Source organism: Sceloporus occidentalis, unplaced genomic scaffold, assembly GCF_023333645.1.
Source record: "Sceloporus occidentalis isolate IW3139 unplaced genomic scaffold, rSceOcc1.0.p SCAF_3, whole genome shotgun sequence".
NCBI lineage: Eukaryota > Metazoa > Chordata > Lepidosauria > Squamata > Phrynosomatidae > Sceloporus > Sceloporus occidentalis.
The window spans coordinates 120,953,842-120,970,512 of record NW_028316983.1 but is presented as its reverse complement, the minus strand read 5'-3'; the positions used below and the strand labels follow the sequence as shown (position 1 = coordinate 120,970,512).

The following is a 16,671-nucleotide window of genomic DNA, read 5'->3' as shown; positions in this document are numbered from 1 at the left end:
CACTATGATGGTCTCTAACTTCATTTTTGAGTAAAAATGTGAATTTCTGTTTCACTGTCTTCCAACATATAATCTCAGTTCTCATACATCTGTAGACCATGTCTGAAAAATCTGTACACCCTTCATGTAATGGTAAATCCTTTATTTCCTTCTGACCAGTGTTGATTGTAAGTTGGTAAACAAGAATATGTTTGGAGCAGCATAAATGCATTTTAGCTTAGGACAATTATTACTTTTATTTTGATATTCTTGATTTTGATTATCTGAGAGTTCAGTCTTAGAATTACATTTACTATGAATCTAAATGTAAACTACAGTCACCTCTTAGTATCCATTCTGGACACCCCTACTCCAACCCCTATGGATACAAAAAAACTCAGGACCGCAAGTCCCTGTAGTTATTTTGCCGCAGTAACATGGATGACCATTAAGAATAATGGGTCTTGTTGGATAATGGATAATGTTGATTTAACAAGAAACTGACATAAAACTGACCAAAAAGGTCAATAGTATGTAATTGCTCTGACTTTGATGAGTAACAATATATGTTGTTTTTATAGTGTTTGTCTGAAATGTATGTTTGTCATTGTTTACTTGTTTATTTGTTTAATAATGATAATAATAATAATAAAAGAATAATGGGCCTTGCCATCTGCAGATGCTTAAATCTGTGGATGGCAAGCCCAGGGTTGGGGCAGGTGGGCAGTAAATAATATTTGATAAAATACAATATACTGATTGAATGCTAACTGTTAAAAGTAAGCTCACATTAGAAAATCTTAACAGTTCTCCAGTAAATGTGTTTTATTCTGTGGACGTAATTCTGAAAATATGGAGCAATGATGAAGAATGCCCCTCTGTGCCCCTCTTTGTCTTGTGGCTTCCTATGGTATTTGGCCGTGATGGCGAACCTGTGGCATGCATACCAGCGATGGCACATGAAGCCATTTCCCCCAGCGCGGGGGGCAGGGAGGAGGAGGAGGAAGAGGCACACGCCTGTTCCTCCTTATTCCTGTTCGTCCCACGCCTTCAACTGCCTCTCCGCAAACAACTGAAAGCCAGGGACAGCACGGGAGGAGGAAGATGAAAAGGTGCGCACCTGTTCCTCCTCCTTTCCAACCCTCTTCTGCCTCAAGCTGTCTTTCCAGAGGCAACTGAAGTCCGTGGACTGCATGAGGGGAGGAGGAGGAAGAGGTGCATGCTGCTTCCTCCTCCTTCCTGACCCTCCTCAGCCTCAAGCTGCCTCTCTGGAGGCAGTTGAAGGATGAGGATGGTGCAGGGGTAGGAGGAGGAAGAGGCGCATGCCTGTTCCTCCCCCTTCCCATCCCTCCCTGGCCTCAAGCTGCTTTTCTGGAGGCAGCTGAAGTCCAGGGACTTCACAGGGGGAGGAAGAGGAGGAACAGACGCATGATGCTTCCTCCATCTTCCTGACCCTTCCCAGCCTCAAGCTGCTTCTCTGGAGGCATCTGAACACTGTGGACAGCGTGAAGGGAGAAGGAGGAAGAACAGGCGTGTGGCGCTTCCTCTTCTTCCTCCCTCTCCCTCCAGGCCTTCAGATGTCTCTGGAGAGGGAGCTGAAGGCCTGGGAGGGCAGGGGGAAGAGGTTCCACCCGGAAGTCTCACTCCTGGAGGATGGAGGTCCCGCCCCCCCGACAGAGGTAACAACTGGTGCCAGAAGACATTTTAGTTTGGGCACTAAGCCCCTAAAATATTCACCATCACTTGTATACGTATTATACATGGCAGTTTGATGTGTAATTTTCTGTTACATAAACAATGCAAAACATTCAAAGTTCAACACAAAGTAACAACTACAGACCCTAATCCCATCTCACCTGCTTTCTTTAGCTCAGTGGTGGCCACTTACCTATATATATAACTTAGACCTGAACAACTGTGATGCTTCAAGCTTCATTCAGTTCATCATAGTTCTGTTAAGACAAAGGGTGGCTTATGGGCAAACTGAACTTCACCGTGCCCCTCATCTCCACTTTCTGGTTTTGCAAAACTGCTTTCTGGTTTTACAAAAAAGGTCTCCATGACCTTAACCTTCCCCTCACCCTAATAATATGGTATAGTGGCCAATCAATGTCATGTTGCCAAGCTGCCCAGAGGGCGGCGCAAACGGGCTATTTGTTTCAGCCCTTAGTTAAGCAACTAGGGCATTCAGGAATAACTGCTTCCCTTTGAAGTGGACTGTATGTACTTAGCACTGTTTGGCACAGGTTTGGCAAAGAAGAGATGACAGTGAAATGTCAACGAAGATCTGAACTGGATGAGATTTTGAATACTCATTTGTTCATAGGAGATTAGCACCAAAATTTGTTGTAGGGAGAGAGTGGCTCAATTTCCCAGATGTTAACTCATTCCATGACTATGAAGGATTGATCAGGCAATTCTGATCCTAGCAAGACTTTTTCTTTACCAAAGGAATCAGTCAATAGCCCCATAACAAGATAATTCCTCTCTAAATCAGTATTTATATGATCTGAAGAGAAACCAGAGTATATTAAATCAGTATTGACAAAACCTTAGATCCCTTAAGATGGACAGGTAAACACCCAATGGCCACAGTTCCTACTAGAAGAGGGTTTGTTGTATTGAACAGTCATCTAGGTTCCCTATTTGGGGGGCATCTGGCTGCAGGTAATGCCATAAACCTCAAGGAAATATTCTGCTTTTTCATCATTTGGGAGGGAAGCCATGGATCTAGTATGCCTATTGAAGAAATCAGCCAGAGGAGACATCCATATTCTGGTACTAGTAGATGCTATCTTGTGGAAAGCTCTAGTCCATGAACTACTAGAAATCTTTGCAAGGTAGGTTTTTTTCAAAAGAGATACTTTGGCAGGATACAGACCGCCCAAAAAGGGCGGTCTGCCACTGCCTCCATTTTCGCCGGCGGGAAGCCTCAGCTGCCAAACGGCGAGGCTTCCCGGCGGCTGAAAAAGAACCCGCAAAATGCGGATTCTTTTTGCAATGCACTTGCAATGCCCGAGTGCACAAATGGCACACTCGTGACGTCACCAGTGCAATGGGACATGCGGATGCTATGTGTCCATCGTGTCAAAATGGCAGCGCCTGTGTGTACAGGGGACCGCCATTTTAACGCCCCCGACACGTGCTAGGGATGAGGCCGGTATGGACGCTGCGTCCTCGGCCAACCCTTAGCACGTGACGGGGGCGCCGTATCTGCCAGTCTGTACAGCGCCTAACAGACCAAGGCAGCTGCTTCATGAGTCAAATTCTAAGCCAAATATGGGAGACCCATAAAGTCCATCCTCTTAAAACCATGGTCTATATCTGTAGACCTGGGCCAAGATCCTACTGGATGCTGGGGTTTTTGTTGGAACTCCATAAGTGTATGTACACTGTGGGTTGAGGAAGCTAAAGGGTTCTCCTTTTTCTCTGGCTGTGCAACAGTAGTTGAATGGTGTCTTGCTGCAGATGTTAGTGGTCATTTCATTTGCAGGGGTGGAATGCACATGGGCACTGGTTGGTTACCATTGCATAGCCTAAAACTGGAATTGTGCAAGGAGATACCGGATGCCTGTTTGCTCTGTCCAAAAACAACGCATACTCTGCCATAACTGGGGATTTCAGTGTTCACAAAATTAGGATACCACAGTGTAAGTCACGAAATTAGGATTCCTGTGTAATGGATTAGTAAAATAAGAAATAGAAGGATATGTTTTAAATGTTTGTAAAAATTCAGCATCGGCAGTGGCACAAATTGATAGCCCATTTTCTATTTTTGTTTGTGAGATCCCCAGAAATTCCTATTTTAGCATTTGTTTGGATGTCATCTAGGGGCAGGGGGTTAGACTTAGTTAATGAAGTTGCGAAGAAGAGCCCCTTTCCATTTTTTCTGTGCTTCTGTATGTGCAGTTGGCCCTCTGTTTTCGTGGTGGATCTGTTCCACACCGCCCCCCATGCAAACGAAGGCTCACCCATATTCAAGCCTCATAGGCTTGAATGGGGCATGGGCCAGGCATGTGCACCATTGAAGACAGCAGAGGTTGCCCCTCCGTGGGTAATTGAGGGCGCGGATCCCAGATCCGTGAGTTAGGAGGAGCAACTGTATTTGAGATATAATAACATTCGTGCTAAATTGACCAGTTTAGGACAGCAGAAGGGGAACCTAGTTACCATAAGAGGATAAGCACGGGCACCCAGAGTATGATCTGCAGGGAAGGGTCTGAAAAAAGTTGTTTACATCAGGCCAATGTGTATCCTCTTGCTCCCTTTCTTAGGGGCTCACCTGTTTGCATGCTGGGTGTCTGTATATGTGATTTGGTGGGTTGAACCTATTAATTAGAGTAAAATTGGCAGAAAACTCAAAAGAGAGTCCAGTTGAACACAGGCAGAAGTCTGTCTGATGACATATTCCATGACAGTGCAGGCAAAACAACCCTGTTTTTTCTCTGCCATTATTGCATCTACAAAGAGGTAGCCAGCAGAGCTGTTTTGAGTGATCACAGATCACATAAAATTTACTGTGAACAACTTGCCTGGCATATTTCAGATGAAATCATGAAGATCAGCTGTGAGTTGGATGCTATAATTAATACAGATCCAGTGAACATAACACCTTGACTGCTGTTTATCCAATGATAATGGATACTTTTCAGTTTGTTTAGCTTAACAATGTGGACAGGATTGTTGGAGAGGTGAGAACCACCACATGTATGTCAGTCTTGCCAGAAACCCCCTTCTGCTTTATTGAGCAAGGAACTGTCTAATTCAGAAAATACATGCATGAAGCTATCATATCTGGGAATGTCTATCAAATAGTAATGGCTGTCTATGGCTGTCTATTAACATAACATTTCATAAGATCCATGGCTGTTATCTCTGGTTCTATAGTCAATCTTAACTGTTTGAGTTACACTATGCATAACTACACACAGAGAGTACTTCAGCTGAAAAAAGAAAAAAAGGAATAGCTGTTATCTTGGTATGTTTTATAGCTAATTGAGCCCTGCACACACAGTGTAATCTTTCTCACATCTTTTTCCACTCTCTTCTTGAAAACATCATCTGAAATGAGCTTACATATGTCTTTTCGATCCATAATTCTCTCACTTTGTTCTAGTGATTTGGATTGAGTTGAGACCTGCATGGTTTATGATCAAGCTGAATGCAGCGCACAAGTCACATATCAAAATATGTGCTGTCCTAGGCAGACAGCAAAACAAATCTGCTTTTCAAACCCCAGGTATTAGTAGATTGGAAATTCTGTGGGCCTAGTATAGAGTATATTGTGCACTCCCTATGACTGCTATGACTATGTTGCTATTGAAAGTTCTCACAACTTGCCAGACAAGAGAGGAGAAATACAGTTAACTATACTATCTCTTGTTCCACATGTGAAAAGGGGAGAGATCACTTTGGATTTTTTCTTGTCTTCTGAGTAACTTATTTCTTACCCGAGCTTAAAAGAAATGTATTAACATGTTTGCAGCTTGTCAGGGGCTTGTCTTTCACTACCAGCTTAGTCTGGAGTCTCTTATTCCCTCTGAAGTGCATTTGCACTCATGGCCTCTGTGTGTATATTTAGAGAATGCAAATGAAAGGGGGGGTGGGATCAAATGAGTCCATCTCCTAGTTCTGAGACACTCTGTCTTCTGCTACAGGAAAACCAAGGACAGGAAAACTTTTCAAATTTATCTACAATGCTCTAGGTAATATTTTCCAGACATTTTGTTTTCTGACTTTTGATCTTACTATAAGTACAGTTCTGTTACTAGTTGGGGTTGCTCTCTACTCACTCTCACCCACCACTGAATATTCTTTCAGTTAATTTGAAAGATTGATAAAGAATAAAATCACTTTTTGCTTCAGGTCCTTCATTTTCACCAGTGTCCCAGAACTCCTTATTATTGCTCCTGAATTAATTTGGACAACTGAGGCTCCAGTAATGATCTGCCCAAAAACCACCCTGAAATTTATACCTCCCAAAGATCTGAAATGAAGCCTTCCAGAGCCAGAGCAAATTGTTCCATTTCATGTCCCAAGGTCACTTTGGTCTTCATCATTATTTAATATTCCCCATTTTGTGTCAGAATGTTCTTTTTTTTAACAGTATGTCACTTTCCCAGTTCTAAATGTTAATGGTTGCTTTAAAAGGGTTCCATAACACTGTATTTTTGTATCTCCATGCAGGTGATGGAGAGTGAAGAATTCATGCTGCTTCCAGCCAATCAGCTCATTGACATAATATCCAGTGATGAACTGAATGTCCGGAGTGAAGAGCAGGTGTTCAATGCTGTGATGGCTTGGGTTAAATACAGCATACAAGAGAGACGACCTCAGCTCCCCCAGGTAACCACCAGATATTTTTCTTACATTATTTACATATGTTTTTTACAAAATTATATAGGCAAATTTGATTTTACCAAGATATGCGTTCCATTACTTCCAGTCTTAAATGGCTATGATGAATGTGGACAAGAGAATGGGATCTACATGCAGGGCTTTAGCTGAAAAGAGAGCTGGCCTTTACCCTGAAATTTTATCTTTAGCCTTTCTAGTTAACAGTTATAAGGAAAGCATGGGGCAACATCAGTGCAAATGCTTTGGAATGTGATTAACATTAAATACGCTCATCCCTCCAGATTTGCAGGAGATATGTTCTGGGGTCCCTCACGTATACCAAATTTCGCAAATAGTCACGTCCCATTTCCCCCAATGGTGGCCATTGGGGACAATGGGACTTGACTATTGGCAAAATTCCCTCCCTCCTTCCCTCCCTCCCTCCCTCCCTTACCAGCATCTTCCTTCCCAGTGCTGGGGCCTGTAATTGGCACCAGCTGCCATTGGAACTCACTTTCCCAGTGCCACTTGGGGCCCAGTGTGTGCACGCCCTGTCCCCTCTGCCATAGCCAATGGGTGCACGATACATCAATTGGCTGCGGCAGAAGGGGCGGGGTGTGTGTATGCTGGGTCCCGAGCCCCTGTGGGAAAGTGAGTCCTGATGGCGGCTGGGGCTGATTATAGGCCCTGGCGCCAGGGGGAAGATGCTGGTAAGGGAGGGAGGAAGGGAGCCACGGCCTTGGCCTCACGAATGATTGAAACCACCAGTGTCAAGGCCACGAATGGGGAGGGACGAGTGTACATATTTTAGTACTACTGTTTAGTAAAATAGTTTATTCCTTGCTTGAAGAAATGACAGCTAAAACACCGAGAAAGTTGTTCCTCTTCTGAGAACCAAAGAAGGAGAGAAGATGATTTCGAGTTTTTATCACAGGGCTCTGCACTTTCAAGCCAGTTACAACTATACACACCATGAATGAAGGAGTTTTATTCAAGCACGTCCATGTATTCCAGCATTCTTTTTCCTAAAGCAGCCAACCAAATGCATATACAGAATGCAGAATTAGGATGTGAATGCAAGAGCTTCCTCTACTCAATGATTCACAAACTTTGGTCTTCCAGATGTATTTCACTTCTCTTCCCCAAATTCCTGACTGTTGGCCAAGCTGCCTGGGGCTTCCGGGAATTGAAGTCCAAAACAAGTACAGGATAAAAATATGCCAACCACTGCCTAGCTCATGTTCCCCAGCAACTAGCATTCAGAGGCATATGGTTTGTGATATTCAGAGGCATATAGCCTGAGTTATTGGAGGTAATCAGTAGCCTTATCATCTTTGAATTTGCTCAGTCTCCTGATAAAGCTGTTCAAGGTGGTAATGAATTCCATAATTTAACTATGCACTGTGCATTTGCATAGTCTTTCAAAAGTCTAAGTAAACAGTATCTACAGCCTTGGTATGTCTCAGTTGAGCATTTGCCCCCCTGCCATTTAATAAGCTGATCTACGACTGAATTATAGCATCACTGAAAACTCGCTGAACTGCTGATATATGGGAAGCTTCTTCTGGGGTGTTGTACTTCATTTCTGTTACACTGTTCTTGTCTCACAGGTGCTGCAACATGTCCGCTTGCCACTGCTCAGTCCAAAGTTCCTGGTAGGCACAGTTGGTTCTGATCCACTCATTAAAAGTGATGAAGAATGTCGGTAAGTCATAACTGATAGTACGAAATGACGTGTTTGGAAATTGAAAAGTCTTTGTGTGTAAAATTTTCTATTAGAAGTTTGGAAGCTTGACTAGTTTTGTGTGTTATTTTGCCATATTCCAGAAAAGCCGAAGTGATTTTTTTCACTCTTCTGGAATGGATGTATTTTAATCCCCCTTTTTCTGTTAGAAGTTATTATGGAATATATGGTGGTAAGAGGATTAAAATGAACTGAGGTATGTCTTCTTTTTGCAAAAGGGGATGTCCATCATACATGGTCTCTATTCACAACAAAAATAGCTTTGATTAGACTGTTACAAGGGGGCAGATGCTACTGCTGTTCTGTTATCTTGCATTCCTGGCAGGATCATCTTATTTCAAATTTTGGATTATCCCTATCCTTCTCTTTCCATTTATCCTGGCATGAAACTGATAGTAGTTTTGTTAACAATATTTAATGTCAACTTTCTGAAAAGTGTATTTATTACACAGATATCACATGCTGTTACAAGGATAAGTGATTTTTAGGAACGTATGCTTCTATAGCACAATATATATTACACTTATAGCATAATTTGTGTCATCATTATTTTCATCATTACATTACTGAAGTCTCACTGACTTCAGTGGAATAATCTTGTTACTGAGGGGAGAAACAGACCTCCCCAATGGGGCGGCTTCAAGCCGCCCCTGAGAAAGTTAGATTGGGGCTGCAGCAACTCATGCCGTGGCCCCAATCTGCCCTTTTGCCTGCCCAAAAAGAAGCAACAAATAGCCACTGCATATTGCAGCAGCAAAAAGCTGGCTTTTCAGCCCCACCGTGGACGGAAGTCGGCTTTCAGATGCTCCAGCAGTGTACAGTATCCAAACACTGCACCGCGAGAGCACCCAGAAGCCAGGCCATGTGTTGGCAACCAGGCGCCGTGAAAGTGGCTTCCCAGAGTCTTTGGGGGGGTGTTGTCTGTATGCCATGCCCTCAAGCCAGCTGGAAGCCAGCTTTTTATAGCGGTCTGTTTCACCCCTAAATTTTTCCAAGGATTATATTTTAATCTTCCTATCCATATAGCCAGATATCAACCTGACCTTTCAAAAATTCATGGGTTTTAACAAGCTGACTAAACAAATAATTTTAGCCTGATCCTTTAAATTAAAATTGATATGATTGTGATATTTCTTTTTTTAAGAAAACTAAACTCGGAGAATATAATTCTCAAATTGATTCAGAGGAGCAATTCACTCCAACACTAAACTTACCTTCCTATCCAAAACCTTTTCGGCAACCGCTCCCAGATTATGGAATGGCCTGCCGGACGAGATCTGTCACATTACCACTTTTAAAAAGCTGTTAAGACAGATCTTTTCCGGCAGGCCTTTCCTGAATAGACAACCAGCCACCAAAAATCTGAACCTCCCTGATTCCCACCACAACCACCACTTTGATCTATTTGTTAATTTTGTTGGTCATTTTAAGATATATTTTAAATTACAAAATGTTTAATTGTAGTGGGGGGGGGGAATTTGGGATACAGGTCTGTATTGTTTTAATGTGTAAGCCACCCCGGTTGTGTTGCACAGAGAGGTGGGATATAAATAAATCTTCTTCTTCTTCTTCTTCTTCTTCTTCTTCTTGTTACTAGTATTAAGGTTGCAACTTTTAATCTGAGATAGCTAGTTAAAATGTAATTGTTAAGTGTGCTCAGTCTTCTTAGTGTTTTAACTGACAAATTCTGAAATGGCTGTCTGGTTTTGGAGCAACGGCATCTTGTGATTTGCTAAATGGCTTCATGAAAATAAAAAAAATCTGTGACCTTTCTTGGGCAGGGACTTAGTGGATGAAGCTAAAAATTATCTGCTATTGCCACAAGAGCGACCATTGATGCAGGGGCCAAGAACTCGGCCACGCAAACCCATTCGCTGTGGAGAAGTACTCTTTGCAGGTATGCACATGTATTGCTGCAGCAAAATATATGCTGCTGCACTGTTGTGGTGAATGAGGCAAGAAACTTAGGTAACAATACTCTTCTTGTCAGTAGTATTAATTTTGCTCTAAACCACGGGATATCTATCCTGATCATTAACTATAAAAAAAGAACTCTTAAATGTAGAAACTAGTATGCAGTATAAACCTCAATATAACAACCTACCTCTAAATGTGTAGGGCCTTAATACTCTAAAGATACCAGATCCTGTCTGATCTTTGAAACAAAGCAGGGTCAGCACTAGTTAGTACTTAGATGGGAGATAATCAAAGAATATCAGGTACTGTAAAGTATGGCTGCATCCACACTGCATAAATAATCTGGTTTGCCGCCACTTTGTCATGGATTAGTATTGTGAGACATGTATCCTTCTCTATCATAGAGCTCTGGTGCACAACAAACTACAGTTCCCAGAATTCCATAGCATTGAACCATGGCAATTAATGGTGTCAAACTGAATTATTCTGTAGTTTAGCTGTGGCCTAGATTTCAGAGGAACTGGAAAAACCTCCTCTAAGTACTCCTAGTCTGAGATACCTCAATGAAATTGATGGGATCATCATAAATTGACAGGCAATTTGAAGACGCCTATAAATGTAAATAATAAAATGCTTCTGTTACAAATATGAAAGTATGAAGAGGAAGGGAGGGAGCATGATTATGTGCCTATCTGGTGTGATGTAAGACGCACAAGTAATGGTTTCACATCTGTATATTTTATGTTATATTTTATATTTTTATATTATAACATTATCTGTTTTTAAAATTTTACATTTTTAACTTGTTATATTAATTCTGTTTTTAATTCTGTTTTTAGAATTGTACTGTTTATTGCGTATCTTTTGTGAGCTCCCTTGAGTCTAATTTAGGAGAAAGACAGCATATAAAATAAAACAAAAGAATCATTAAAAATTGGCAGATGGTTGGTAGTCAGTGAAACAAGTGGAGAATTATTATATCCACATTGTTGTTTCCCATGACATACCATATATACTCATGTATAAGTCAAGAAATTTTAGTCAAAAAACTTACACTAAAAACCTGGGTCAACTTATCCATAGCAAACTGGATTTTAAACCCCTGTCTTTTTATGCTTCCCACACCCAAAAGGCTTATCATGCGTCTCAGTTCAATCCATCTCTCCCTGTGCTGCATGCTCTTTTCTTCTGCTGTCCCAGTGTAGCTCTGCATTGCCTATGACAGAGACAGCTCTGATTCCCTCTTCAGAAAGAACACAGTGGTGACCAGGGTGTGTGTGTATCTTTTCCCTCAACCCAGCTCACAGTCTGCAAGTTTTCTATTTATATTGTTGAGCAACTGGATTTTAAGCCCCCTCCCTTTTACCTTCTTTTTACCCTGTTACATGCCACTAAGATTTACCTTCTACTTATCCACTGGTCATATCAAAATCCATAATTTTGGCTCCAAACCCTAACCTTGATTTAAACATGAAATCAACTTATACGTGAGCATATACAGGAAGTACAGTGGAACCTCGCCATACGCGGGGATCCGTTCCGGATCCCGCCGCGTATGGCGATTTCCGCCTATGCTTGAGCCCCATTGTAAACAATGGGGCTCGTGCACGGCGGCGAGGAGGTGCGCGGGGCGCAACGGGCGCGCGCGCGGCGCAACAGGCGCGTGCACCCATTCAGCTGAATGGGACGCGCCGCCCCTTCCACCCCGCGCGCGCCCCGCGGCTTAAGCGTGTATACTCAAGGCCACGTATGGCGCGCCCGCCTATGGCGAGGTTCCACTGTATATGTGTTGCATAACCTGTTTATATTACTGTGTCTCTATATTAAGCACAGTACAAGTGTACCTATAGCCTATGATTATGCAACACATAGCATATTATGCAGGATAGAAGCATGATGCCATATCTATCAGCACAGTCATGGCAGCATGTCAGTCAGGACAAAATCATGGCAGGATTAATCCAATCCTGACATGCCATTTCCATCCTGAAAGCCCATGCTATGGCCTGTGATGTCAGAAGCCAGCGCCTAGCCACATGGGCATAGCCGAGTACTCCACATGGGGGCCTTCAGGATGGACACAATGATGGTGACCAGTTATAGGGTGCATGGCAGCAGCGGGTTCATTGCATGGCACCCAGTGTGTGTGTGAACACCTGCTTTTCATCCTGCTTGGCTCAGGGATTGACCGAGGTGGGACCCAATCAGTATAAGATTGTAATAGTGAATGACATATCTTTAATGACTGGCATGCAAAATTCAGTGCAGTGGATAGATTGTTCAGCTCTTATTAGGACCAGGATTCAAGTCTCTGCCCAGCCATGAAATTTTCTGAATGTTTTTGAGCCTGAGATGGAATTTCAGTCTAAGCTATCTCACAGAAGGGCTGAATTTGAAAGAATGACTGACCTTGCCTACAGCCTTGAAATCTTTGAAGACAGAAAAATAAATTTTAAAAAAAAAGTCTCACAGTAATTTATTTTAGGGCACTGATCTAACCTCATGGCTAAGTCAGAGTTTGAATCTGGGATCATAACATAGAAGTTAAATTTCTACAACGGTTTGAACTGCATGATATTAATAGAATTTTCCACCACAGTACAATAGTCTCCAAAGTATGATAGCTTTACGTTAGTCATTTTGGCTTCTAGTGAAAGATGACGCTTGGTTTTCTCTTTGGCCCATTCACTTGTCTTTTTAGCAGTCTGTGGTATCCATAGAACTGTCTTCTTAGATTGTATTTCAGATGAGTTGATTCTTGTCCTATCAACTTTCTTCACTGCCTAGTTTTCATAATCGTATTTACAAATTGGAAGTATGAAGACATTAATTTTTCTGAATTTGAAATTTAATTGTATTTTTACACTTGAGGACCTTATATAGCTCCTCTATCATTGACCTTCCAAATCTTAGTTATCTTCTAATTTCTTGAAAATTATGTCCATTTTAATTAATGACTGAACCAAGGTAGGCAAAATCTTGAATTTTGTCTTTACTCACTTTAAATTTGTGTGAATGATCTGTGGTCATTATTTATGTTTGCTTTATCTTCAGTAGAAACTCTCCATTTTCACTTTCTCCTTTGATTTTCATCAGTAGTGATTACAAATCTTTGCTATTTTCTGCTAGTACTGTGGTGTCATCTCCATATCTTAAATTGTTGTTACTCCTTCCCCTGATTTTCACACTTATTTCCTCTAAGTGTAATCCCATTTTCTGCATAATATGTTCTGCATATAAATTAGACAGAGAAGGTGATAAAATGCATCATTCCCTGACCCCTTCCCATCCTGTCAACCATATTCTCCATATTATGTCCTGACAGTGACAGTCTATGGTATCAGTTACGCATCAGGACAATCAAATGACATATCCATTTGTTAAGCACAATTCATAGTTTTGCATGATCTAGACAATCAAAGGTTTTGTTAATTCTCTTCTGTAATTCTTTGATGCATTCTGTTAGCCAATGTTTGTTTGCAACATGATCTCCAGTACCTCTTCCTTTTCTGAACCCAGCTTGCATGTCTGACATTTCTGGCTCCATGACATTATAAAAATCCTATATTGTAAAATATTATCCCTTTTCCTTACATAGGGGATTGAATCATAGAGTTGGAAGAGACCACAAGGGCCATCCAGTCCAACCCCCTGCCATGCAGGAAATCTCAGTCAAAGCATCCCTGACAGATGGCCATCCAGCCTCTGTTTAAAGACCTCTAAGAAAGGAGACTCCACTACACTCCAAGGGAGTTTGTTCCACTGTCAATCAGCCCTTACTGCCAGGAAGTTCCTCCTAATGTTGAGGTGGAATCTCTTTTCCTGCAGCTTGCATCCATTGTTCCTGGTCCTGTTCTCTGGAGCAGCAGAAAACAAGCTAGCTCCCTCCTCAATGTGACTGACATCCCTTCAAATACTTAAACAGGGCTATCATATCACCTCTTAACCTTCTCTTCTCCAGGCTAAACTGCCCCAGCTCCCAGTGACCCGGCGATTACCGCAGTCCCTTTATTGGGGATTGAAATGTATACTGCATGTTTCCAGGTCTATGCCCCATTGTTTTGTTTTCCCCATTTCTTTGCAGAATTTTATTAGAATTGGGATTCATACTATCTCTATAGCTTGAAATGGTCTTCTGGTATGCCATTTGTTCCTGATTATTTATTTATTGCTAAGGGGCTAAACAGACAGGTCAAAAGGGCTGGCATCGGGGTGGAGTGGGGGCGTGGCAGCTGTACGATGCACACCCTGACTCCACCCACAAGCCGCCATGGTGCTGCCTGACCAACTACATGGTGGTCAGTGTTACAGTGCTCCTTTGGTGTGGTGTTCAGATGAGACACACAAAATGAGTGCTGGAAAGTGCTGCTGCAGCAGCAAAGGCACCCTTTTTTCAGCTCCAAAAGGAGCGGCATTTTGCCACTTCTTTTGGGGCTGCAAAAAACTGATCCGGTGCACAAAGAGATGGCATAATGCCGCCTCTTTAGGCCCTAAGTGCATATTCTACTTCACATTCTAAAATTGAGAGGCATCATCCAGGGTAGTTTCATAAACGAATCTATCCTATTTTAAAGTCTTCTACATAATTCTTCAGTGCATCGTTTCTATTGTCTCTATTTTGTCATGATCATATAATATTCTTGACCATATAGCATCCCTACTCTTGGTTTAAATTTCACTTTGATATCTGTGAACTTGTAGAAGAGATTATTATTATTTATTATTAACTTTTATTTATAAAGCGCTGTAAATTTACACAGCACTGTACATACAATATTTTAGTCAGATGGTTCCCTGCCCTCAGGCTTACAATCTAAAAAGATCTCTTGTTCTGCATTTTTATTGTCTTCCATTTCTTTGTACTGATTATTATTATAATCCCTATGATGATGATTCCTGTGTACAACTCATTAAACAGTTGTGTTCAGTATTCTGATTCTTGTTTCTTTCAGCATTTGCTTCTTGTCCATCCTTAACTGCTCAAAGGGTCAGTCATCCAATGAACCTTTCCCTTTCTTTCTTTCTTTCTTTCTTTCTTCTGTCGTTTTGTATTTTTCCCTGATAATGTGCCTGGTTTTCATCCACATTTGTTAAGTTCCTGGTCAGTTAGGCTTAATAATAAACTGTTCTTTACATGATCTTTTAAGTTCTTTGGAGATATTCTTTTAAATTGAATTTTGGCAATTTGGCCATGTTACCTGACAATATCTGATTCTCTTCTGTTTCCTACATATGCATTCCAATAGCCTATTTATTAACACGCCCTATTTTGTTGTGTAATTTTTATGTCTTGCATACTCTTTACCTTAGTCACTTTCTCCCCAAATTAAACAGATTTATGTCCATTCTGCGCAAGTCAAATAAATCTGACTGCCCAATTCATTGTTGTTCAAACTTCCCTAATTATTTTGTATATTCAGGAAACTTGATCACCTCCCTACTTATCCCTAATTCCAGAACTTTACAAAAAAGTTAAAAAGCATTGGCCCTAGTACAGCTGCTTGAGAGATGCCACTGTTTACATTCCATGACTGCTAAGTTTGTTATGTAATCATTTATGAGAGACTTTATCAAGGGGCTTTTAGAAGTCTTAAGTAAGTAGTGTTTCCAAAATCATCCTTGTATACAAGTTTATTGATACCGTAAAGAATTGTAAAACGTGAAGAAGATAGGATGTTTGGAGAAATTCTATTCCTTCCAAGAGTTTACCTATCTGTAGACTTGATTGTTTTATCTTTAAGATCACTTTCCACCAGTTTACCTTGAATATTATACTAACCAGCCTGCAGTTTCCTTGAAACCCTCCAAATTTTGCTTTTATAGATAGACAGATAGATAGATAGATAGATAGATAGATAGATAGATAGATAGTTTTGGTATACAGGATAATTGTGATGTATTGAAATTCCATCACACATTTCAGCTTACATATAAATTAAATATCATAGCACTGTTGGCAATCTTTCTGATTTGTTTAGTGGTTCCATCTTATGTCCTGGATAACACTGTTTGGAATGTGAATCCAGGTTCCCTCCCCTTTGAGCAAAGTTGTTTCAGGGGATCTAAATGTGATGTTTCCGAGCTTCTGATGCCCTCTTCCTCATATATATGTATATTTAATTATACCTTGCAATTCATTTGCCACACATCTGATTTCCACAGTGGGTGGTTGGTGCAGTGGGGATGCCATTTCCAGTGTTGAGCGTTATGACCCTCAAACAAATGAGTGGCGGATGGTGGCTTCCATGAGCAAAAGGCGGTGTGGTGTTGGAGTCAGTGTATTGGATGACCTTCTTTATGCAGTGGGAGGACATGATGGCTCTTCTTATCTTAACAGTGTAGAAAGGTAAGTAAAATAAAATCAGGCTGTTAAGTGTTTGCACTTGCAAGATAGCAACAGCTATATAATAGCTTCATTGTTTAAGTATGCATTTATTATAAAGAAAGATCTTTTAAAGTTCTCCAGACAGCTTACACTTCATAAACCACACCAGGAGCTACTGTAAACAATGTGTTCTGTTCCAGCAGCAATGTAAAAACCATAAGGTATAATGGTTATGACTAAAACTACTTATTATAACCCTTCTACAACACTAAAAAGTTAAATTAATATCCAAGGTTTTCTGAAACAAATCCGTTTCAAAGTTAAAATGTATAGCTGGCCTATTTGATGACTACCATTTTCAGTGTTTCCC

General features: G+C 41.2%; 1 protein-coding gene across 4 annotated transcripts in view; it reads left to right on the top strand.

Annotated features, from left to right (window-relative positions):
* The window catches only part of KLHL20 (kelch like family member 20), an 85,945-nt gene that overhangs the window by 55,477 nt on the left and 13,797 nt on the right, over window positions 1-16,671 (top strand). For all 4 annotated transcript variants that reach the window (XM_089515992.1, XM_089515990.1, XM_089515989.1 and 1 more), the window contains 4 exons: window positions 6,166-6,324; window positions 7,926-8,020; window positions 9,841-9,956; window positions 16,139-16,322. In XM_089515992.1, coding sequence (XP_089372118.1) covers window positions 6,166-6,324; window positions 7,926-8,020; window positions 9,841-9,956; window positions 16,139-16,322 — 554 coding nt within the window. The remainder of the gene's footprint in view (window positions 1-6,165; window positions 6,325-7,925; window positions 8,021-9,840; window positions 9,957-16,138; window positions 16,323-16,671) is intronic.